At 42.4% G+C, this 24,827-nt stretch overlaps 1 protein-coding gene across 6 annotated transcripts; it reads right to left on the minus strand.

Moving 5' to 3' along the window:
- Positions 1 to 19,745: 19,745 nt before the first annotated feature.
- calc1 (Calcitonin-1) lies at positions 19,746 to 24,192 on the minus strand. Of its 6 annotated transcripts, none has more exons than XM_082969278.1 (5): positions 24,050 to 24,192; positions 23,242 to 23,332; positions 22,389 to 22,523; positions 20,551 to 20,748; positions 19,746 to 20,283 (listed from the first exon to the last, which is right to left on the minus strand). In XM_082969278.1, exons 2-4 carry the CDS (start codon positions 23,325 to 23,327, stop codon positions 20,577 to 20,579), a joined length of 393 nt encoding a protein of 130 aa, XP_082825404.1. In that variant the 5' UTR covers positions 23,328 to 23,332; positions 24,050 to 24,192; the 3' UTR covers positions 19,746 to 20,283; positions 20,551 to 20,576.
- Between the last annotated feature and the right edge of the window lie 635 nt (positions 24,193 to 24,827).

Below are 24,827 nucleotides of genomic sequence, written 5' to 3' on the forward strand. Positions count from 1 at the left end.
CAACCTAAGTGTATGTAAACTTCTGACTTCAACTGTATATAGTATGTATACGTTGGAAGTAGAAGCCTAAGTAAGTGTTGTTGTCCGTTAGTTTCCTCCAATTAGGGGAGCTGTAACATAGACGCTGGGAGTCAGGAAGCAGGTGCAGTCGTTGAGTTTAATAAGAACAAACATAGAGTGGATACAAATCAAATCAAATGTTATTTGTCACATTCGCAGAATACAACATGAGCCAAATTTCACCTTACAGTGAAATGCTTACTTACAAGCCCTTAAACAACAATGCAGTTAAGAAAATACCGGAAAAAAGTAAGAGATAAGAAAAACAAATAATTATGGAGCAGCAGTAAATAATCATAGCGGGGCTACGTACAGGGGGTACTGGTTCAGAGTCACTGTGTCAATGTGCGCGGGCACCAGTGTTGAGGTAATTGAGGTAAATATGTACATGCAGGTAGGGTTATTCAAGTGGCTTTGCATAGATAATAACAGAGAGTAGCAGCCGCGTGAGGGGGGGGGGCTGCAAATAGTCTGGGTAGCCATTTGATTAGCTGTTCAGGAGTCTTATGGCTTGGGGGTAGAAGCTGTTTAGAAGCCTCTTGGACCTAGACTTGGCGCTCCGGTACCGCTTGCCGTGCGGTAGCAGAGAGAACAGTCTATGACTAGGGTGGCTGGAGTCGTTGACAATTTTTAGGGCCTTCCTCTGACACTGCCTGGTATACAGTGAGGGAAAAAAGTATTTGATCCCCTGCTGATTTTGTACGTTTGCCCACTGACAAAGAAATGATCAGTCTATCATTTTAATGGTAGGTTTATTTGAACAGTGAGAGACAGAATAACAACAAAAAAATCAAGAAAAACGCATGTCAAAAATGTTATAAATTGATTTGCATTTTAATGAGGGAAATAAGTATTTGACCCCCTCTCAATCAAAAATATGTCTGGCTCCCAGGTGTCTTTTATACAGGTAGCGAGCTGAGATTAGGAACACACTCTTAAAGGGAGTGCTCCTAATCTCAGCTTGTTACCTGTATAAAAGACAACTGTCCACAGAAGCAATCAATCAATCAGATTCCAAACTCTCCACCATGGCCAAGACCAATGAGCTCTCCAAGGATGTCAGGGACAAGATTGTAGACCTACACAAGGCTGGAATGGGCTACAAGACCATCGCCAAGCAGCTTGGTGAGAAGGTGACAACAGTTGGTGCGATTATTCGCAAATGGAAGAAACACAAAAGAACTGTCAATCTCCCTCGGCCTGGGGCTCCATGCAAGATCTCACCTCGTGGAGTTGCAATGATCATGAGAACGGTGAGGAATCAGCCCAGAACTACACGGGAGGAACTTATCAATGATCTCAAGGCAGCTGGGACCTTAGTCACCAAGAAAACAATTGGTAACATACTACGCCGTGAAGGACTGAAATCCTGCAGCGCCCGCAAGGTCCCCCTGCTCAAGAAAGCACATATACATGCCCGTCTGAAGTTTGCCAATGAACATCTGAATGATTCAGAGGACAACTGGTTGAAAGTGTTGTGGTCAGATGAGACCAAAATGGAGCTCTTTGGCATCAACTCAACTCGCCGTGTTTGGAGGAGGAGGAATGCTGCCTATGACCCCAAGAACACCATCCCCACTGTCAAACATGGAGGTGGAACATTATGCTTTGGGGGTGTTTTTCTGCTAAGGGAACAGGACAACTTCACCGCATCAAAGGGACGATGGACGGGGCCATGTACCATCAAATCTTCCCTCAGCCAGGGCATTGAAAATGGGTCGTGGATGGGTATTCTAGCATGACAATGACCCAAAACACACGGCCAAGGCAACAAAGGAGTGGCTCAAGAAGAAGCACATTAAGATCCTGGAGTGGCCTAGCCAGTCTCCAGACCTTAATCCCATAGAAAATCTGTGGAGGGAGCTGAAGGTTCGAGTTGTCAAACGTCAGCCTCGAAACCTTACTGACTTGGAGAAGATCTGCAAAGAGGAGTGGGACAAAATCCCTCCTGAGATGTGTGCAAACCTGGTGGCCAACTACAAGAAACGTCTGACCTCTGTGATTGCCAACAAGGGTTTTTGCCTCCAAGCACTAAATCATGTTTTGCAGAGGGGTCAAATACTTATTTCCCTCATTAAAACCTGTTGGGGCTAGGGGGCATTATTTGCACGGCCGGATAAAAAACGTACCCGATTTAAACTGGTTACTACTCTTGCCCGGAAATGAGAATATGCATATAATTAGTAGATTTGGATAGAAAACACTCTAAAGTTTCTAAAAATGTTTGAATGGTGTCTGTGAGTATAACAGAACTCATATGGCAGGCCAAAACCTGAGAAGATTCCAAACAGGAAGTGCCCTGTCTGACAATTTGTTCTGCTTCTGTGGCATCTCTATCAAAAATACAGCATCTCTGCTGTAACGTGACATTTTCTAAGGCTTCCATTGGCTCTCAGAAGGCGCCAGAAAGTGGAATGACATCTCTGCAGTCTCTGGGCGAAAAACAGCAGGAGTTTTTGTGAGTGGTCAGGCAGGGAACAATAACACTGGAGATGCGCGTCCACGAGACGACTCCATGTTTTTCTTTCAGTCTTTGAATGAATACAACGTCGCCCGGTTGGAATATTATCGCTATTTTACGAGAAAAATTGCATAAAAATAGATTTTAAACAGTGTTTGACATGCTTCGAACTACGGTAATGGAATATTTTGAATTTTTTTGTCACGAAATGCACTCGTGCGTCACCCTTCGGATACTGACCTGAACGCACAAACAAAACGGAGCTATTTGATTATAACTATGGATTATTTGGAACCAAAACAATATTTGTTGTTGAAGTAGAAGCCCTGGGAGTGCATTCTGATGAAGAACAGCAAAGGTAATCCAATTTTTCTTATAGTAAATCTGAGTTTGGTGAGGGCCAAACTTGGTGGGTGTCAAATTAGCTAGCCGTGATGGCCGGGCTATCTACTCAGAATATTGCAAAATGTGCTTTTGCCGAAAAGCTATTTTAAAATCTGACACCGCGATTGCATAAAGGAGTTCTGTATCTATAATTCTTAAAATAATTGTTATGTATTTTGTGAACGTTAATCGTGAGTAATTTAGTAAATTCACCGGAAGTTTGCGGTGGGTATGTTAGTTCTGAACATCACATGCTAATGTAAAAAGCTGGTTTTTGATATAAATATGAACTTGATTGAACAAAACATACATGTATTGTATAACATAATGTCCTAGGAGTGTCATCTGATGAAGATCATCAAAGGTTAATGCTGCATTTAGCTGTGGTTTTGGTTTTTGTGACATATATGCTTGCTTTGAAAATGGCTGTGTGATTTATTTTTGGCAGCGTACTCTCCTGACATAATCTAATGTTTTGCTTTCGCTGTAAAGCCTTTTTGAAATCGGACAATGTGGTTAGATTAATGAGAGTCTTGTCTTTAAAATGGTGTAAAATAGTAATATGTTTGAGAAATTGAAGTTATAGCATTTATGAGGTATTTGTATTTCGCGCCACGCGATTCCACTGGCTGTTGATTAGGTGCCCAGGGAGGTTAAAATGCAAATCATTTTATAACATTTTTGACATGCGTTTTTCTGGATTTTTTTGTTGTTATTCTGTCTCTCACTGTTCAAATAAACCTACCATTAAAATTATAGACTGATCATTTCTTTGTCAGTGGTCAAACGTACAAAATCAGCAGGGGATCAAATACTTTTTTCCCTCACTGTAGAGGTCCTGGATGGCAGGAAGCTTGGCCCCAGTGATGTACTGGGCCGTACGCACTACCCTCTGTGGTGCCTTGCGGTCAGAGGCTGAGCAGTTGCCGTACCAGGCAGTGATTAACCCGTCAGGATGCTCTCGATGGTGCAGCTGTAAAACCTTTTGAGGATCTGAGGACCCATGCCAAATCTTTTCAGTCTATTGAGGGGGAATAGGTTTTGTTGTGCCCTCTTCACGACTGTCTTGATGTGCTTGGACCATGTTAGTTTGTTGGTGATATGGACGCCAAGGAACTTGAAGCTCTCAACCTGCTCTACTACAGCCCCGTTGATGAGAATGGGGGAATGCTCGGTCCTCCTTTCCCTGCAGTCCACAATCGTCTCCTTTGTCTTGATCACACTGAGGGAGAAGTTGTTGTCCTTGCAGCACACGGTCAGGTCTCTGACCTCCTCCCTATAGGCTGTCTCATCGTTGTCGGTGATCAGGCCTACCACTGTTGTGTCATCAGCAAACTTAATGATGGTGTTGGAGTTGTGCCTGGCCAAGCAGTCATGGGTGAACAGGGAGTACAGGAGGGAACTGAACACGCACCCCTGAGGGGCCCCTGTGTTGAGGATCAGTGTGGCGGATGTGTTGTTACCTACCCTAACCACCTGGGGGCAGCCCATCAGGAAGTCCAGGGTCCAGTTGCAGAGGGAGGAGTTTAGCTTATTGATGAGCTTTGAGGGCACAATGGTGTTGACCGCTCAGCTGTAGTCAATGAATAGCATTCTCACATAGGTGTTCCTTTTGTCCACGTGGGAAAGGGCAGTGTGGAATGCAATAGAGATTGCATCATCTGTGGATCTGCTGGTGTGGTATGCAAATTGGAGTGGGTCTAGGGTTTCTGGGATAATGGTGTTGATGTGAGCCATGACCAGCCTTTCAAAGCATTTCATGGCTACAGACGTGAGTGCTATGGGTTGGTAGTCATTTAGGCAAGTTACCTTGGTGTTCTTGGGCACAGGGACTATGGTGGTCTGCATAAAACATGTTGGTATTACAGACTCAGTCAGGGAGAGGTTGAAAATATCAGTGAAGACACTTGCCAGTTGGTCAGCGCATACTCGGAGTACACGTCCTGGTAATCCATCTGGCTCAGCGGCCTTGTGAATGTTGACCTGTTTAAAGGTCTTACTCGCATCAGCCGCGGATAGCATGATCACACAGTCGTCCGGACCAGCTGATGCTCTGCATGTTTCAATGTTACTTGCCTCGAAGTGAGCATAGAAGTTATTCTCGGTTGTGCTTCCCTTTGTAGTCTGTAATAGTTTGCAAGCCCTGCCACATCTGACGAGCATCGGAGCTGCTGTAGTACAATTCGATCTTTGTCCTGTATTGATGCTTTGCCTGTTTGATGGTTCGTCGGAAGGCATAGCGGGATTTATTATAAGTGTCCGGGTTAGAGTCCCGCTCCTTGAAAGCGGCAGCTCTAGCCTTTAGCTCGGTGTGAATGTTGCCTGTAATACATGGCTTCTGGTTGGGGTATGTACGTACAGTCACTGTGGGGACGACGTCCTCGACACACTTATTGATAAAGCCAGTGACTGATGTGGTGTACTCCTCAATGCCATCGGAAGAATCCCAGAACATATTCCAGTCTGTGTTAGCAAAACAGTCCTGTAGTTTAGCATCTGCTTCATCTGACCACTTTTTTATAGACCGAGTCACTGGTGCTTCCTGCTTTAATTTTTGCTTGTAAGCAAGAATCAGGAGGATAGAGTTATGGTCAGATTTGCCAAATGGAGGGTGAGGGAGAGCTTTGTACGTGTCTCTGTGTGTGGAGTAAAGGTTATCTAGAATTGTTTCCCCTCTTGTTGCACATTTAGCATGCTGAAGGTTCCCTGTATTAAAGTAACCGGCCACCAGAAGCGCCACCTCTGGGTGAGCGTTTTCCTGTTCGCTTATGGCGGAATACAGCTCATTGACTGCAGTTTTAGTGCCAACTTCGCTCTGTGGTGGTATATAGACAGCTACAAAAAGTAGAGATGAAAACTCTCTAGGTAGATCGTGTGGTCTACAGCTTATCATGAGATACTCTACCTCAGGTGATCAAAACTTTGAGACTTCCGTTGATATCGTGCACCAGCTGTTGTTTACATAAATACATAGGCCCCCGCCCCGTGTCTTACCAGAGGCTGCTGTTCTGTCTTGCCGATAGAGTGTATAACCCGCCAGGTGAATGTTCTTAATGTCGTCGTTCAGCCATGACTCGGTGAAACATAAGATATTGCAGTTTTTAATGTCCCGTTGGTGGGATATACGTGCTTTCAGTTCGTCCCATTTATTTTCCAGCGATTGAACGTTAGCTAGCAGAATGGAAGGCAAGGGCAGATTAGGCACTCGTCGCATGATCCTCGCAAGGCACTCGGATCTTTTGCCTCGAAATCTCTGTTTCCTTCTCCAGCGAATCACGGGGATCAGGCCCTGGTCGGGTGTCTGCAGTATGTCCCTCACGTCTGACTCACTGAAGAAGAGCTCCTCGTCCAATTTGAGGTGAGTAATCCCAGTTCTGATGTCCAGAAGCTCTTTTCGGTCATAAGAGATGGTAGCAGCAACATTATGTACAAAACAATTTACAAACAATGCGAAAAAACAAACAAAATAGCATGATTGGTTGAGAGCCGATAAGACAGCAGCCCTACCCTCCGGCTCCATCATACAGGAACAAGAGTAGCGTCTGAACATAACACAGAAACAATACTGCCTGATGGGTGATAACAAAAGAGTGCTAGATAAAGGGGGAGTAATCAGGGAAGTGATGAAGTCCAGGTGTGTCTAATGAAGGGTTGCCAGGACCGGTGGTTAGTAGACCGGCAATGTCGTGCACCGGAGAGGGGGAGTGGGAGTAGACGTGACAGGAGTGGTAGGGTTAGGGGAAAATAATAAAGTACATTTTATTTTAAAAATTATAATAATTGCAGCACTGTTTCTGTGTCCATTTCACTCTCCTCTGAGTCAATGCCTCAGTGACGTTACTGATTGTCTACAATGACAGTATGCCTCTTTGTGACGTAGAAGTCCGTCACTGGCCGTGGGCAGAATTTGGTACTTTAACGCACGCACACATTCATCACTCCTCCCTGCTCCGTTATCAGATAAGTTAACAATGTGGGTCGACACACAAGTTAACTCCTCTATCTTAGTACATACATTTCACACTTACGTCAGTAACCGGTTATGGTATAAAGAAATAAACAGACAAGTGTTCATATTTAATATAAGCAATATTTATTATACTTAGATGTTATGGATGAGCGCGTTGTTTGTTCTGTTCCTCTCTCTCTCCATCTCTGTAGCTTCCGGGTATGCTGGATAAGGACCCGAGCTAAGGGAATTGGGCTTACTTTGTAGTGCCTGTCCGGAATGGCTCATTCATGTAAATGGGCATATTGGAAGACACTGTCAGTAGTGATGTAATTGTGTAAATGTTATATTATGATGTTGTTTCATAAACGTGTTGCAATGCGTATATATTTTGGTATGTTTAGATAAATGGAAACTGTAGGTTGAATAGGTAATTGCTTAATTAATTAATTAAATAATTTTTCTGAGGGGAGGGGCTACCCCTACAAAAGGAGCCTCTCTTTCAGTTCATCGAGAGGTATTTTGGATTGAGCGGTGGGTGGGGCAGCATTGTTTTTAGCTGTCCCATAAGGTATAGGTTTGATGGCAGTACTGTTGTTTTTGTTCCGGAATCACTATGTAAATAAACACCCTTGCACAGAAGAACTTTTGCGGCTCCGCCATCTTTTTATTTTGATGGAGGTTAAGGTTTTCCAGTTTAGCCTTCTGGCCTACTCTACGTGACATATGGTGGCAGCAGTGGGATGTTCCACAAAATGTTGCTACACTGCAGAAGTCTGATGCAACCTTGAAAGGTTTATTTGATAAGGCCTTAGCCGGGGACAGCCAATCTTCATGTGGGGGAATATACACAGTAGACAACCACATACTCTACCTTGGGTCAGAAGCAGATAGCAGGAAGTTAGTGGTGCCATCTACATGTAGACCACTTGTTCTCAACCTTGCACATACAGTTCCATGGGCAGGCCATATAGGGCAACATAAGACCTATCTTAGGCTAGGCTCCCGTTTCTTTTGGCCCTCCATGTATACTGATGTACAAACATACTGCAAAACATGCCCCACGTGCCAGAAAACCAGTGCTGTCCGTAGGTCTGACCGGGCTCCTCTATGTTCACTGCCAGTTATCTCTACCCCATTCAAGAGAATTGCAATGGACATTGTTGGACCCTTGGAGAAGAGTAGTGCAGGTTACAAGTATATATTGGTGATCTGTGACTATGCCACCCGGTTCCCAGAAGCCTTCCCACTCCGTTCCATAACCACTCCAAAAATAATCAGTGCTCTTGTTCAGCTCTTCTCTCGTGTAGGAATCCCAGATGAAATCCTGACGGACCAAGGCACAAACTTCCCTTCACGACTGATGGTTCAACTCCACCGACAGCTGGGCATTAAAGGCTTGAGGACCACTCCCTACCATCCCCAAACGGATGGGCTCGTAGAGAGATTCAATCAAACGCTCAAGAACATGCTGAGGAAGTTTGTGGCTGACACTGGTAAAGACTGGGATAAGTGGTTACCCTTTCTGCTTTTTTCTTACAGGGAGGTGCCTCAGGCATCGACAGGTTTCTCGCCATTCGAACTCCTCTATGGATGGCCAGTGCAGGGACCACTGGACCTGCTGAAGAAGTGCTGGGAAGGTTCCCCAGTAGCTACCTCAGGACAGGGGATTGTCCAGTACGTTCTCCAGATGCGAGACAGGCTGGAGCGGTACCGAGAGGAAGCTAGGGCAAACCTTCAGCAAGCCCAGAAGGCCCAGAAGCGAGGGTATGACCAGCACGCTCGCCACAGAGAGTTTGAGCCAGGACAGAAAGTCCTGCTCCTCCTTCCCTCGTCTACCAGCAAGCTCCTTGCGCAGTGGCAAGGGCCGTACCTAATCGGGAGGAAGATGGGCCCGGTGACCTACGAGGTGCTGCACCCGGACAAGGGTAAGAAGAAGCAAACCTACCATGTGAACCTCCTCAAGGCCTGGGAGGAGAAAGAGGAACTCTCCAAGGTAAAGTCCTTTCTGGTCCGCAGAGTAGAAGAAGAGGACGAGTCGGATGGGGTCACAGAGGCATGGAAAGGACGAGCAGAGGTCATATTGGCTCACCTAGAAGAAGACAAGCAAGATGAGCTGAAGCAGCTGTTTGGCAAATATCTGGCCCTCTTCAGTCAGAGGCCAGGAAGAACCAAAGTCCTGGAACACGTCATTCTTTTGAAGCCTGGCCAGAACCCTGTCCGCCAGCATCCTTACCGTGTGCCTGAGAGGCTGGTGGTAGCCCTCAAAGAAGAGGTCCACACCATGATAAAGATGGATGTTGTCGAGCCATCGTCAAGTGAATGGAGCAGCCCTATTGTTATTGTCCTAAAGAAGGATGGCTCTTTGCGCATCTGCATGGACTTCTGTAAGGTGAATGCCATCTCCCAATTTGATGCCTACCCCATGCCCCGCATTGACGACTTACTGGAGAGAATCGGTAGAGCTCATTACATCACCACATTGGATCTCTGCAAAGGGTACTGGCAGGTGCCCCTGGACGAACAATCCAAGGCCTACACTGCGTTCCGGACACCAATGGGCCTGTTCCAGTTCAAGGTCATGCCGTTTGGCCTTCATGGGGCCCCTGCAACTTTCCAGAGGCTTATGGACAAGGTCCTCCAGGACTGTGACGATTACTGTGCTGCTTACTTGGATGACGTGGTGATCTACAGCCACTCCTGGGAGGAGCACATACAGCATCTTAGCAGAGTCCTGGGGAAGATCCATGATGCAGGCCTCACGCTTAACCTCCTGAAGTGTGAGTGGGCAAAACAGGAGACAAAGTACCTGGGTTACCAGCTGGGTAAGGGTGAAGTTCAACCTCAGGTGGACAAAGTGGAGTCCATCAGGAACAGCCCTCAACCCAGAACCAAGACACAGGTGAAGTCCTTCCTAGGTCTGGCAGGATGGTACCGTAGATTCATTCCGTAGTTTTCGACCATCGCTGTCCCTCTGACCAACCTCACTTCAAAGGTGGCCAGCAACCCTGTGAAGTGGACTGAGGAGTGTGAGGAAGCCTTCATGATACTGAAAAAACGACTGTGCTCATTCCCTGTTCTCCAGACCCCTGATTTTCAGAAGAGGTTTCTCGTGCAGGTGGACGCTTCGGCTGTGGGAATTGGAGCTGTACTGGCCCAAGGGGAGCCAGGAGAAGAGCTTCCTGTACTGTACCTGAGTCGGAAGCTGTTGCCGAGGGAAACCAGGTATTCGACAATCGAGAAGGAGTGCCTGGCTATAAAGTGTGCCCTAGATAGCCTACATTACTACCTTTTTAGGAGGGAATTTGACCTGCACACAGACCACAGAGCACTGACCTGGATCCAGACCATGAAGGACCGGAATTCTCGTGTGACCAGGTGGTATCTGGAGCTCCAGCCCTTCAGGTTCTGTGTCCGTCATAAGGCAGGAAAAGAAAATGTCACGGCAGACTACCTATCCAGGCTCCCGAACCTGGTCGCTTCAGGAGAGGAGGAAGGTAATGTGACGTAGAAGTCCGTCACTGGCCGCGGGCAGAATTTGGTACTTTAACGCACGCACACATTCATCACTCCTCCCTGCTCCGTTATCAGATAAGTTAACAATGTGGGTCGACACACAAGTTAACCTCTCTAGGCTAGGCGGGACGAATTCGTCCCACCTACGTAACAGCCACGGCTATCCTGTGGCGCGATTTTCAAAACCTTAAAAATCCTATTACTTCAATTTCTCAAACATATGACTATTTTACAGCCATTTAAAGATAAGACTCTCGTTAATCTAACCACACTGTCCGATTTCAAAAAGGCTTTACAACGAAAGCAAAACATTAGATTATGTCAGCAGAGTACCAAGCCAGAAATAATCAGACACCCATTTTTCAAGCCAGCATATAATGTCACCAAAACCCAGAAGACAGCTAAATGCAGCACTCACCTTTGATGATCTTCATCAGATGACAACCCTAGGACATTATGTTATACAATACATGCATGTTTTGTTCAATCAAGTTCATATTTATATCAAAAACCAGCTTTTTACATTAGCATGTGACGTTCAGAACTAGCATACCCCCCGCAAACTTCCGGGGAATTCGCTAACATTTTACTAAATTACTCACGATAAACGTTCACAAAAAGCATAACAATTATTTTAAGAATTATAGATACAGACCTCTATGCACTCGATATGTCCGATTTTAAAATAGCTTTTTGGTGAAAGCACATTTTGCAATATTCTAAGTACATAGCCCAGGCATCACGGGCTCGCTATTTAGACACCCGGCAAGTTTAGCACTCACCATAATCATATTTACTATTATAAAAATTTCATTACCTTTTGTTGTCTTCGTCAGAATACACACCCAGGACAGCTACTTCAATAACAAATGTTGGTTTGGTCCAAAATAATCCATCGTTATATCCGAATAGCGGCGTTTTGTTCGTGCGTTCCAGACACTATCCGAAATAGTAAAGAAGTGTCACGCGCTTGGCGCAATTCGTGACAATAAAATTCTAAGTATTCCATTACCGTACTTCGAAGCATGTCAACCGCTGTTTAAAATCAATTTTTACGACATTTTTCTCGTAGAAAAGCGATAATATTCCGACAGGGAATCTCCTTTTCGGCAAACAGAGGAAAAAATCCCAAAGGCGGGGGCGGTCGGGGTCACGCGCATAAGCTAGTGTCTCTTGATGGGCCACTTGAGAAAGGCGATAATGTGTTTCAGCCTGGGGCTGGAATGACGACATTCTGTTTTTTCCCGGGCTCTGAGCGCCTATGGACGACGTGGGAAGTGTCACGTTAGAGCAGAGATCCTTAGTAAATGATAGAGATGGAAAAGAAGTTCAACAAATGGTCAGACAGGCCACTTCCTGTAAAGGAATCTCTCAGGTTTTGACCTGCCATTTGAGTTCTGTTATACTCACAGACACCATTCAAACAGTTTTAGAAAATTTAGGGTGTTTTCTATCCATATGTAATAAGTATATGCATATTCTAGTTACTGAGTAGGAGTGGTAACCAGATTAAATCGGGTATGTTTTTTATCCAGCCGTGTCAATGCTGCCCCCTAGCCCTAACAGGTTAACTCCTCTATCCTGTTATGGCTAGGGGGCAGTATTTTCACGGCCGGATAAAAAAACGTACCCGATTTAATCTGATTATTACTACTGCCCAGAAACTAGAATATGCATATAATTATTAGCTTTGGATAGAAAACACTCCAAAGTTTCTAAAACTGTTTGAATGGTGTCTGTGAGTGTAACAGAACTCATTTGGCAGGCCAAAACCTGAGAAGATTCCATGCAGGAAGTGCCCTGTCTGACAATTTCTTGCCCTTCTTGATTATCTCTATCCATTACAGAGGATCTCTGCTGTTACGTGACACTTCCTACGGCTCCCATGGGCTCTCAGAAGGCGGCAAAAAGCTGAATCGTGGCTTTGCAGGCTCTGGCTGAAAAAAAGTAGCGCGTTTGGGTAGTGGCTGGTCACAGTACTGTGAGACTCAGGCGCGCGCCCGCGTCGACCCCATGCTTTGTTTTCTTTCGTCTGTTTACCTAAACGCAGATTCCCGGTCGGAATATTATCGCTTTTTTACGAGAAAAATTGCATAAAAATTGATTTTAACCTCTTGGGGCTAGGTGGGACGCTAGCGTGCCACCTGTGGTGCACTCCATCAACAGCAGGTGCATTTCAAGAGCGGCAAATTTGAATCCAAATAAATGTCAAAATTCAAATTTTTCAAAAATACAACTATGTTACACCATTTGAAAGATAAACATCTCCTTAATCTAACCACGTTTTACGATTTCAAAAAGGTTTTACGGCGAAAGCATAAATTTAGAGTATGTTAGGACAGTACATTTACAAGAGTTGTGTGTAATGTTTTGTCAAGTCAAAGACAGGGTCACCAAAACCATAAAACCAGCTAAAATGATACACTAACCTTTTACAATCTCCATCAGATGACACTCCTAGGACATTATGTTAGACAATGCATGCATTTTTAGTTCTATCAAGTTCATATTTATATACAAAAACAGCGTTTTACTATGGCATTGATGTTGAGGAAATCGTTTCCCTCCAATAACCGGCAGTCAAGTCAGCGTCACAAATTAAATAATTAAAATTAGAAAACATTGGTAAAATATTATATTGTCATTTAAAGAATTATAGATTTACATCTTTTGAACGCAATCAACTTGCCAGATTTAAAAATAACCTTACTGGGAAATCACACTTTGCAATAATCTGAGCACTGTGCCCAGAAAAATACGCGTTGCGATACAGACTAGACGTCATGTTGGGGAGATCTAAAATCGAAAATACTATGTAAATAATCCATTACCTTTGATTCTCTTCATCAGATGTCACTTCCAGGTATCACAGGTCCATAACGAATGTAGTTTTGTTCAAAAAAGCTCATCATTTATGTCCAAAAATCTCCGTCTCGTTAGCACATGATGTAAGCCAGCCGGACTTCTCGTCATGAACGAGGGGAAAAAATATATTTCCGTTCGTTCAAACATGTCAAACGTTGTATAGCATAAATCATTAGGGCCTTTTTTAACCAGAACATGAATAATATTCAAGGTGGACGAATGCATAGCCTTTTATAACGTATTGGAACGAGGGTACCCAACATGAAGTAGCGCGCCAGGTGTCTAATGGGACATCACCGTTCCATGGCTCTTGTTCGGTCAGATCTCCCTCCAGAAGACTCAAAACACTTTGTAAAGGCTGGTGACATCTAGTGGAAGCAATAGGAAGTGCCAAAATATTCCTAAACCCCTGTGTTTTTCAATGGGATAGGTTTAAAATCAATACAACACATCAGGTATCCACTTCCTGTCAGAAAATGTCTCAGGGTTTTGCCTGCCAAATGAGTTCTGTTATACTCACAGACACCATTCAAACAGTTTTGGAAACTTTAGAGTGTTTTCTATCCATATATAATAAGTATATGCATATTCTAGTTACTGGGTAGGATTAGTAACCAGATTAAATCGGGTACATTTTTTTTATCCAGACGTGCAAATGCTGCCCCCTATTAAACAGCGGTTGACATGCTTCGAAGTACGGTAATGGAATATTTAGAAATCTTTTGTCACAAAATGCGCCATGCTCGTGACCCTTATTTACACTTTGGATAGTGTCTTGAACACACGAACAAAACGCCGCTATTTGGATATAACGATGGATTATTTTGAACCAAACCAACATTTGTTATTGAAGTAGCAGTCCTGGGAGTGCATTCTGACGAAGAACACCAAAGGTAATCAAACTTTTGTAATAGTAAATCGGAGTTTGGTGAGGGCTAAACTTGGTGGGTGTCTAAATAGCTAGCCGTGATGGCTGGGCTATCTACTCAGAATATTGCAAAATGTGCTTTCACCGAAAAGCTATTTTAAAATCGGACACCTCGATTGCACAAAGGAGTTCTGTATCTATAATTCTTAAAATAATTGTTATGTTTTTTGTGAACGTTTATCGTGAGTAATTTAGTAAATTCACCGGAGGTTTGCAGGGGGTATGCTAGTTCTGAACGTCACATGGTAATGTAAAAAGCTGGTTTTTGATATAAATATGAACTTGATTGAACAAAACATGCATGTTTTGTATAACATAATGTCCTAGGATTGTCATCTGATGAAGATCATCAAAGGTTAGTGCTGCATTTAGCTGTGGTTTTGTTTTTTTGACATTATATGCTTGCTTGAAAAATGGGTGTCTGATTATTTCTGGCTGGGTACTCTGCTGACATAATCTAATGTTTTGCTTTCGCTGTAAAGCCTTTTTGAAATCGGAAAGCGTGGTTAGATAAAGGAGAGTCTTGTCTTTAAAATGCTGTGAAATAGTCATATGTTTGAAAAATTGAAGTTTTTGTATTTTTTAGGAATTTGTAATTCGCGCCTCGCCTATCATTGGATATTGGAGCAGGTGTCCCGCTAGCGGAACGTCTAGATGTAAGAGGCTATCTTAGTACATACATTTCACACTTACGTCAGTAACCGGTTATGGTATAAAGAAATAAACAGACAAGTGTTCATATTTAATATAAGCAATATTTATTATACTTAGATGTTATGGATGAGCGCGTTGTTTGTTCTGTTCCTCTCTCTCTCCATCTCTGTAGCTTCCGTGTATGCTGGATAAGGACCCGAGCTAAGGGAATTGGGCTTACTTTGTAGTGCCTGTCCGGAATGGCTCATTCATGTAAATGGGAATATTGGAAGACACTGTCAGTAGTGATGTAATTGTGTAAATGTTATATTGTGATGTTGTTTCATAAACGTGTTGCAATGTGTATATATTTTGGTATGTTTAGATAAATGAAAACTGTAGGTTGAATAGGTAATTGCTGAATTAATTAATTAATTAATTGTTCTGATGGGAGGGGAGGGGCTACCCCTACAAAAGGAGCCTCTCTTTCAGTTCATCGAGTGGCATTTTGGATTGAGCGGTGGGTGGGGCAGCATTGTTTTTAGCTGTCCCATAAGGTATAGGTTTGATGGCAGTACTATTGTTTTTGTTCCAGAATCACTATGTAAATAAACACCCTTGCACAGAAGAACTTTTGCGGCTCCGCCATCTTTTTATTTTGATGGAGGTTAAGGTTTTCCAGTTTAGCCTTCTGGCCTACTCTACGTGACACTCTTGAAGCTGCTGTCACAGTTAACATACCTGTAGTCATATTCCAACTGTGTTGTAATATTTGTGAGGTAAAACACTCCAGGTAACAGTGTATGTCTGATTGCGTAACAGAGGGAAATAAATAATTCACCTCTACACTATCCTGTAGCAATAAAAAAGTGAGAAGAGATCCTGTTGACATTGTTTCTGGATTGTGCTATTCCTCAGTAGACACCATGGAATGATATAGCATGCACCATGTTGTATTATATCTTTAGTCGCCCACGTTCAATCCAAAGCTTAGGTTGTCAAAACCATATTTCGTTGGAGAAAAGACATCTCTCATATGAGACAGCACCATCAAATGGGATGGGATGGTTACCTCAGAGGAACAGAGATGAGATCAATAAGATGAGCTCTATTTCATGGCTAAGATGAGCTCAATGAGAAAGAAAGACGATAGTTGCACATGAATTACCCCGGTAAATGAGGATACAAGCCATTACATAGATGCAGAGGAATTCATCCCTGAAACAGTTAGGACCTGTTAACTGTCAGCTGACAAATTATAATGGATGCGTAGGTGGTAAAGCATCTGCAGCACAATAACCTGTAAAACTATAGAAAGACGAAGAATGGAGGGACGGAGGGATGGAGGGATGGAGGGGTGGAGGGGTGGAGGGCCGGGGGATGGAGGGATGGAGGGCCGGGGGATGGAGGGATGGAGGGGTGGAGGGGTGGAGGGCCGGGGGATGGAGGGATGGAGGGCCGGGGGATGGAGGGATGGAGGGCTGAGGCATGGAGGGATGGATGGGGTGGGAGAGATGAAGCAGAGTCATATTATGAACTGAGTCACTACTATGATATGAGAACAGCCAGGTTAATCAACAAAGCCTCAGCTCCCTGAATGGAATACATTTCACCACCATGGTGAAGTAAGGACAACACCTGTGATGGCTGTTGCTGTTGCTGAAGATTATGATGATAGGATAATTATGAAGCACAGAATGAGGGCTATTTGTAATTCAGATGACGTAAAAACAGACCTATAGTATGCACTGTGTGTTGTATATGACGTCCGTTCTGCACATGACGCCAATGCAACACAATGCACACATCAGCATACATCCATATGTAGTTCTTTCCTTGAGATGTTTGTGTCTATTCATGTTCTGTATTATGTCATGTTTCATGTTTTGTGTGGACACCAGGAAGAGTAGCTGCTGCTTTTGCAACAGCTAATGGGGATCCTAATAAAATACCAAATACCATATACAACATCCATGTACTGTAGTATTATCCATGATACAGATACATGTAGTACATACAAATCAACAGCTTTGCTAACTCTAATGCCATGCTACAATATTCCCCACTGGATATATTAAAAGCTGATAAACCTGTTATCATTACTATAATACAATTCATTCGGTGGTGTAAAAAAAAAAGAACAGCCTTATTAAGCAGAGCTCCTTAGGGGGTTGAAATGAATTGATACTTGTGAAAACAAACCGGAGCCTCCTCTCCCAGAAGAGGAACTGAAAAGAGAGGTCAAAGTAGTGGGAGAACAAGCACGTCAATTAGGGAAGACAAGCAGGCGTGAAGCTCTGCAACTCAGTCTGTCTTCACAGAGACCCAGGAGACTACATTGCCTTTAACAATGCACAAAGGAGCTAATAAGGCAATAACATGTGAGCCTTGTGAGTTGTGTCTGTAATCTGTTGACAAGAGGTCAGAGTAACTGTCGCCATCTTTATGACAGAATATATTTTACGTGCAAATCACTGCCTCACAAAGCCAATACACAACTCTGATGTGGAAGCTCTAGGATTGTAAGCCTCTTTCCATCCCTCGATTTGTTTTAATGTATCCCAGAAAAGCTTTTCATTACTTTTATGCTCAGTCCTATTATATTTCAGAAATATTATTAATAAAGTCAATCACTGCACTTTTTATTCACCCCGACATAGAATATGCATTAAACCTCAAAATAACTGAAGCAATAAAATAACAGTGCTATGAAAATATCTCTATTCTTTATTCCTGGTTAAATGTAAATATAACAGAATAGTTATCCCAGCGGCTGATGTGTGGCTCTGTGACATGTGATTTAGCTGTGTAGGGCGTAGTATCTTGGAGAGATCATGCGGGCGCTTGATTAAATGGGGGAAAGCAAAGCTAATGGAGATGCTGTCTAAATCACATTGGCAGGGCTGGGCATGGACCTGGCTATACATATACACTGAAAATACTCTAGATCAGTATACCTAAGTCATAGACTAGTGCAAGATCCCACATAGAGGCCTATGTTACTGAAACATATGTACCTATGTGTGCCATTATTAAAGTCATTATTGATCTGAAACCTTTTAACATGTTATTGGTGACATCAGTATGAAATATGAAAAAAGGATGTCTTTATAAGTTCAATGGAGAATACAACTAGAACGTTTGGTTTAGACTACGTTCTCTGTATCGTTGGTACTCATGTGTTGTGTTTAGGGAGTAAGAATGAGTAAACAATATCAACATGGTCCTGGATTTGGTTGTGGTATGTAAATTAGCCTTTTGCTTTTGTCCTGGAAAGATCAGTGTATAAACACTATATACCATTTCTTAAATTTGGATAAATGCGTGATGTTTGTTCTGTAACCATTAGGTCAAATTCAATTAAAGAATATTTGGGATGTAATGTGGAACACTGCATTGTGATCAAGGCTATGTTGATGATCTGAGCATATACAGCATGATACATTGGAAATGAAGATGTTAATTAAGTGTCATGTACCATAATAAACTGCTCATGTTGGAAATGTTAAGTGTCATGTACCATAATAAACTGCTCATGTTGGTAATGTTAAGTGTCATGTACCATAATAAACTGCTCATGTTGGAAATGTTGTGTCATGTACCATAATAAACTGCTCATGTTGGTAATGTTAAGTGTCATGTACCATAATAAACTGCTCATGTTGGTAATGTTAAGTGTCATGTACCATAATAAACTGCTCATGTTGGAAATGTTGTGTCATGTACCATAATAAACTGCTCATGTTGGTAATGTTAAGTGTCATGTACCATAATAAACTGCTCATGTTGGTAATGTTAAGTGTCATGTACCATAATAAACTGCTCATGTTGGTAATGTTAAGTGTCATGTAGCATAATAAACTGCTCATGTTGGTAATGTTAAGTGTCATGTACCATAATAAACTGCTCATGTTGGTAATGTTAAGTGTCATGTAGCATAATAAACTGCTCATGTTGGTAATGTTAAATGTCGTGTACCATAATAAACTGCTCATGTTGGAAATGTTAAATGTCGTGTACCATAATAAACTGCTCATGTTGGAAATGTTAAATGTCGTGTACCATCAGCTCTGTCTGCTCTTTACGATTAAAAGAGTTGATTGACGCATCCATGCATCACAAGGTGACATCATTTGAATATCTAAGGGAAAGTGTGTTTATGCTAGAGATGTCTTGTAGTGGCTGTAGCTCAATCCCCTCTTTCCGCTGATATAAAGGTTACGCCTATTCCATAACATGGGGCTTATGAAAGCAATCTTTCTCTACACGAGAGGATCCGGACAAGAAAATCATCACGAAATTGTATGTAAAACCTGAACATCTGAGCTACAAACTAACAAGTCACCACCATCGAAAGACACACATGACAGGGTTCATCGCCAGCATCGACTGTTTGCTCTACGACATCCACAAGCTGAACTCTCTCTCGCAAACGTCCTCATTTCGAAGAGGTCTTCTCACAAAACTGACTGTCCAGACCGAACAGTCAGAGCTACAAACTAACACGGATGTGTCGGTTGTTCTGCTGTAAGACACACACAAGCTTCAGGGGAGTAGTCTGAAGGTAACCCAATACCGGGCTGTAAAAATGGCAAAATGTGCTACTAATAACATGACCAGATTGCCAGATATAGAACAGTCACTTCAAAACCGTATTCCTTATTATTTGACTGTCTGTTTTGCCGTATACAAACGTGGTCTTCAATGTGTTTCTATGGCCTATGTCATTAAAGACTAAATTCAATGTTTCATCAAATCATTTTTTTATGTATATATTTTTTTATAACTACAGGCTCCTAAAATTCAAAATCAAGTGGCTAAATTATCCATTTTATGACCATCTTAAAACAATTCCATATGTTAGCTTAGTAGATATTGTGATCTAAGGGCTTAGATAGATCATTGCAGAATAAAACAAGTACACCGACCCATATGTATCTAAAATACATTTTAATCTTGCTTAGATTCACAATTGTTACAATATTTAGATTATTCAGTCGTTTTCCTTTCACTCTTTAAACATACTGTACAATTAATGAAATGTGAAGAAGTGGTTTACATCAAGGCACAAGACACAGCCATGGTCAGGGAAGCTTGTGGGGGCGGAGCTTGATGTAGTCTCCGCCCCCCTGCAGTGTGCTGCTGACACAGGAGAGAAGAGGGGTGGGGACTCAGGATCAAACTGTACATGTGCTCTAAGCCAAAACGGGACAGAACCAACTGGCTTGTACAGGGTAATGATCTGGTGAAAATAGACATAACAGAAGTTTGTTCTTTATTTTTTGTTGTAATGTTTTCTAGGTTGTTGTATCTCCTCATGGTTATAGAGCAAATGAATATTGGTAACAGAGTATGCAAGAGGTGTGCAGGAAATCAGTCCTGTAGTTTGAAGGCTGTTTTTTTAAAACAGTGAAGAGTTGTCATTTCCAGATGTCTGTAGTTGGTTCAGGACAGGATGTATTGTTGTCTCACTAAAGGGCTCATACTCTGCAGGGAGAGAAAATGGAAGGAAATGACTGGTTCTCCTCCTTTCTACTGAACTCTAACTCCCAACTTGTATTCATCCATAAGACATAGACCAAATTTGAAGGCCGGCAAAGTTACAAAGAGACTGTCTGAAAAGTACTAAAGTAGAATAGATGTGGAAAGACAGAGGCTGGGGAAAGAGCATTAGAGATACAGTAGAGACAGACAGAGGTTGACAGTCAGAGGCACAGCAGTGGGAAGAGAGAGGAGTGTAGAATGTTGTCATACCATATCCCTGAGGCCTGTTGACACATTCACATAGGTGCTGTCATGGGGCTGTCTCTCCTTCGTCGTCCAAACGCCTTGGCGCCCACGTTGGTGGGGACAAAGTTAGTGTTGCCCATTCCTCCTGATCTGTTCAGGAAGTCAGCCAGGCGGTGGGTGACACATGTGGCAGTATTGCACGCACGCTTCTGTGCTGTAACACTGCTTTTAGGAAAAGAAAGGACAGGTCATACATACTTCTCCTAAATTCAGGATTTATTACAAAGATACAAAATGTATGAATTACAATAAAAAGTACAAAGGTAATAAATTACTGTTTTCTGGAGAAAATGTATAATATATATCATCAAATTGAAAATAAAGACATTCAGAGATCTAAACAATGAGATTCAGCTCAAATTAGTTATTCAACTTACCTCAAATGTACTGTGAATTTACGTTTACATAGCAAATACACTGGGGCTTCACCAATATTGTTCAAACTGTTGTGAACTATTAAAGATGTTAAAAGGCTTTGTTTCACTTGAATAATTAAGATGGAAAATATGTTCTGGTATAAAAAGATATGTTTATTAAACAAGAACCCTAGTCACGGTTGAAAGAAGCATTGATTAAGATTTTTGTTTTGATTAACACTTTGTATATATTGTGAATGATCTGTATTGTAAAGGGATATCATACACCTTAAGATATGGAAGTGTAACTAAATGCTTATTCACTTTCTAAATCTAAAGGATTGGACTCTGCTTTGTACTTATATATTTTATTCTCTGTCAAAAAGGGGGATTTTAACAAAAGAAAAAGAGAGCAGGGACATTGCGGGACATCAAGGTTTCTCTGCAGTCGGTCAAGCAAGCAAGATCCACATGCATCAGCAATCATCAGGCTAGGCTGGAACAGAGGGATCAGGTTAACTAGGGCTGATGGAGGGGAGGACCGCTCAGATTCCATCATATGAGTCTCCATAGCTTGCATAGCGGTTGCTCTCGGGCAAGCTGCGTTTCTTGCCAGGCGTGCCACTTCCCGTATTGGTGCGGGGGTACGTCTGCAATTTATGCAGCTCTTGGGACAGTTTTCCCAGCACACAGGTGCTGAGGTTGGAGCAACGCTTGGACATGGGTCTATCCAGGCTGTTAGAGAGAGAGACAAACGTGCAGAAACAGGCTCATAGTAACCATGGCATGCAGATGCATCCTGCTGTTATCCACATGCTACAGTAATAACACTGTATTCCAACATCATGCATTTCAAAGTCAATTTTTACTTGCATTTATATAAAAAAATAACAGTTTAAAGTCATGCTATCAAGTCCAACACAGGCAATTGAAAATAGTCTATAGCTATAATGACCTCAGTTACTTAGGCTCATGCGGCAATCCTGTTTATAGCATCGTAGTTAAATTATAACAAACTGCTGTCATGCATCCCATTCCTCTTGCACTAATTCCCATGCTTTCTTCCATTCTTTAGGGTTATTTAGCATTTAGCATTCCACAACAGGCTTTCTCATAAACAATGCTTAAATAATCAATACATTAAAATGAAGTGTTCTAAAAACCCATGCATAGATAATCACAGAGAATATATGTTTTAACTATAGATTTCCCTGTTGATTTTGGGGCGATGTCCATACCTCTGTGTCTTTAGTAAATACCCATAGCTCGGACTGCTATAGGAGGCAGCAAAGGACTGGCCACATATTAATAAGACATTTGGGGTTATATGTTTTCTTGAATAATAGGAACATGTGTGATCCATATAGTATACACCAAGTAAACCTAGAGAAAATGAAAATGAATGTTGTTAAAACAAGTTGTGGAGATGAGGAGAGCTGTACCTACCTATTTCCTTCATTGGCTTGTTGCTCCAGTTCCTCTGAAGTCATTTGAACAAACTCCTTGACGATGGCGTTGAGTAGCCTTCGGGCTTCATAGTCAGTTAGCGTGACTTGGTCTGTCATGGACTCTAAACCAGTTCTGAAAACACATAGGCGATTAGGTTGATCAGACTGGAACTGCACCAGCACTTGGTGAAAATAGTATGACGTAGTTTATGTGAGTTTGCTCCAGCTAAAAGCCCTTTCCTCATGCTTTAAGGGATACGAGCCAAACTCAAAACAATCTGCTAAAAGTCTTCCTTTTAGAAAGCTGACAGGTAGCCAACTTAGAGCTTTATGACAAAATCAATATTGTAGTAAGAACGGTGACCAGGGTCACTCTATCCGGAATATTGAACACCCATGCATTCCACAACCATTTGGAAATATTCTACATGCAATAGCAATCATCTTAGCCTATTGCTGTGGGATTAAGTTGGATTGTTTCCAAATGGATAGAAGTGATTAGGAAGTTATACATAGAATGGCTTTATGAGTCACCGGATTGATTAGATTACAATATCGTAATCCAATTGGATCATTTTACTGAGAAGAGGGCATTTAATGTAACGTAATGTATGGATTTCTGTAATCACATCATGTTATCTGAAAACAAAATAATCTAAATTAGCATACATAAGATTTGTGTGGCTGCCAAAATATATGAAATAACAGCAATTACTATTAGAAAGATGGAAGTATCCCAATGGATCTATGGCGTTTCCTTTTGGGATTGCTATAAATTAACATCCCTGTAGTCTATACATACATTTCAGTGACTGGACATTACAGTGTATATAATGTGCTTTGATCCTCACCTGGTTGGAGCTGCATGTGAGCTGTACATCTGACAAATGACCAGGAAATAGGCAATGAGGAGGGCAGAGAGCTTCATCATAACCATGGTCCCTGCGGTAAAACACATTACATCCACAACCACAGAAACTTGGCTTTAAAAACATTCACATTCCTCTCAAAGCAGAATAGGACAAGCATTTCATCCCGATCAAAACAAACATCTTCGTATGTCCCTACACATGACTTATCACATGTAAGCTCCATCCATCTCAGTTCAGTTTCTCACTGTTCTACTGGGAGTGAAGAAGCTCCCCATCTCTCTCCCTGTCCCAATGCATTCTCTTCCCTTCTGCGATGAGACAGTCCTACCAAAGTCCCTTGTTCCCTGCTATCAGAGTGAGCCATCTAGTCTCAGTGCTCCCCTCTAACTGAAAAGAAGAGCTGGGCTTGGAGATGCAGTACCAGACATTGAGGAGGAAGGCATTAGTGATACTATCTAGATTATGAGTTGGAGCCTCAGCCAACCAGCCAGCCAGTGGCTCCCACAGGAGCCCATGCATTAGTGGAATGAGCTGTAGTCTAAACCCAGCCACCCTCACAATCACCTCATCTACCCTTGAAAAGCCATCTGAACTGCATTTCTCAACAGCATCTCACACAGGGTCAACGGCCTAGGCAAAGTTTACGCTATCTCATTCTGTCCCCTCTATCATCACTGGAACATTCTGAAGAATTAGCACAATATCTAATAGCCACAGAAATAACATCCCATCCATGCTAGCCCAATGCATCATGTACACAGAAAATTGGTTTAAATACTCTACTTACTGTGATTGGTTGTTTTCGTGGACGAACAATGGAATGAGTTGAGGTACTTCAAGTTTAGACTAACTTGTGAATCTGTTGCACCCTGCTACAATGCCCTGTCTTATATATCTACCACTTGGGTTTCTGTACTGACTAAGTAGTTGTTTAATGATCTAATTTTATCCAATCAGATTGTTCAGCCCCATCCACTAGCCAATCAGCTACCGTCCAGCGGTTACGACAAACCAGTAAAGACAATAGAACACAAATTGCGTCATTGTTCTGTCACAAAATGCTCCATTCACAAAAATCTGCTAGTCATTTGCACCATTTGATATCACAACTTGCATTGAGGACAGGGCCAAATCAGACTGGCAGATACTGCAATCATTCTAAAATAGTTCTAAATATTTTAAAGGTCCCAACAATGTTCCATCGCTTTATGTTTTTCAGGAATCAAGAGAATAATACATCCTCATTGGACTTGCTGGCAGAGCCACCTACTGTACAAACAGACACACTGCAGCTCTCCAACTCTTGAGAATTTTATTTGTGTACTACACCGTGCTTTGTTTTCCCAACTCCGGTCCTCCAGTTACCCAACAGCACACATTTTTGTTGTAGCCCCGGACAAAAACACCTGATTCAACTTGTAAAGGGCTTGATGATTAGTTGACAAGTAGAATCAGGTGTGCTTGTCCTGGGCCACAACAAAAATATGTACTGTTGGGGTACTCAAGGACAGGAGATGGGAAACGCTGTACTACAGAATTATCAGGCCACAATCATGTGTTGTTAT

This window comes from Salmo salar, chromosome 26, assembly GCF_965601325.2.
Source record: "Salmo salar chromosome 26, fSalSal1, whole genome shotgun sequence".
NCBI classification, from domain to species: domain Eukaryota; kingdom Metazoa; phylum Chordata; class Actinopteri; order Salmoniformes; family Salmonidae; genus Salmo; species Salmo salar.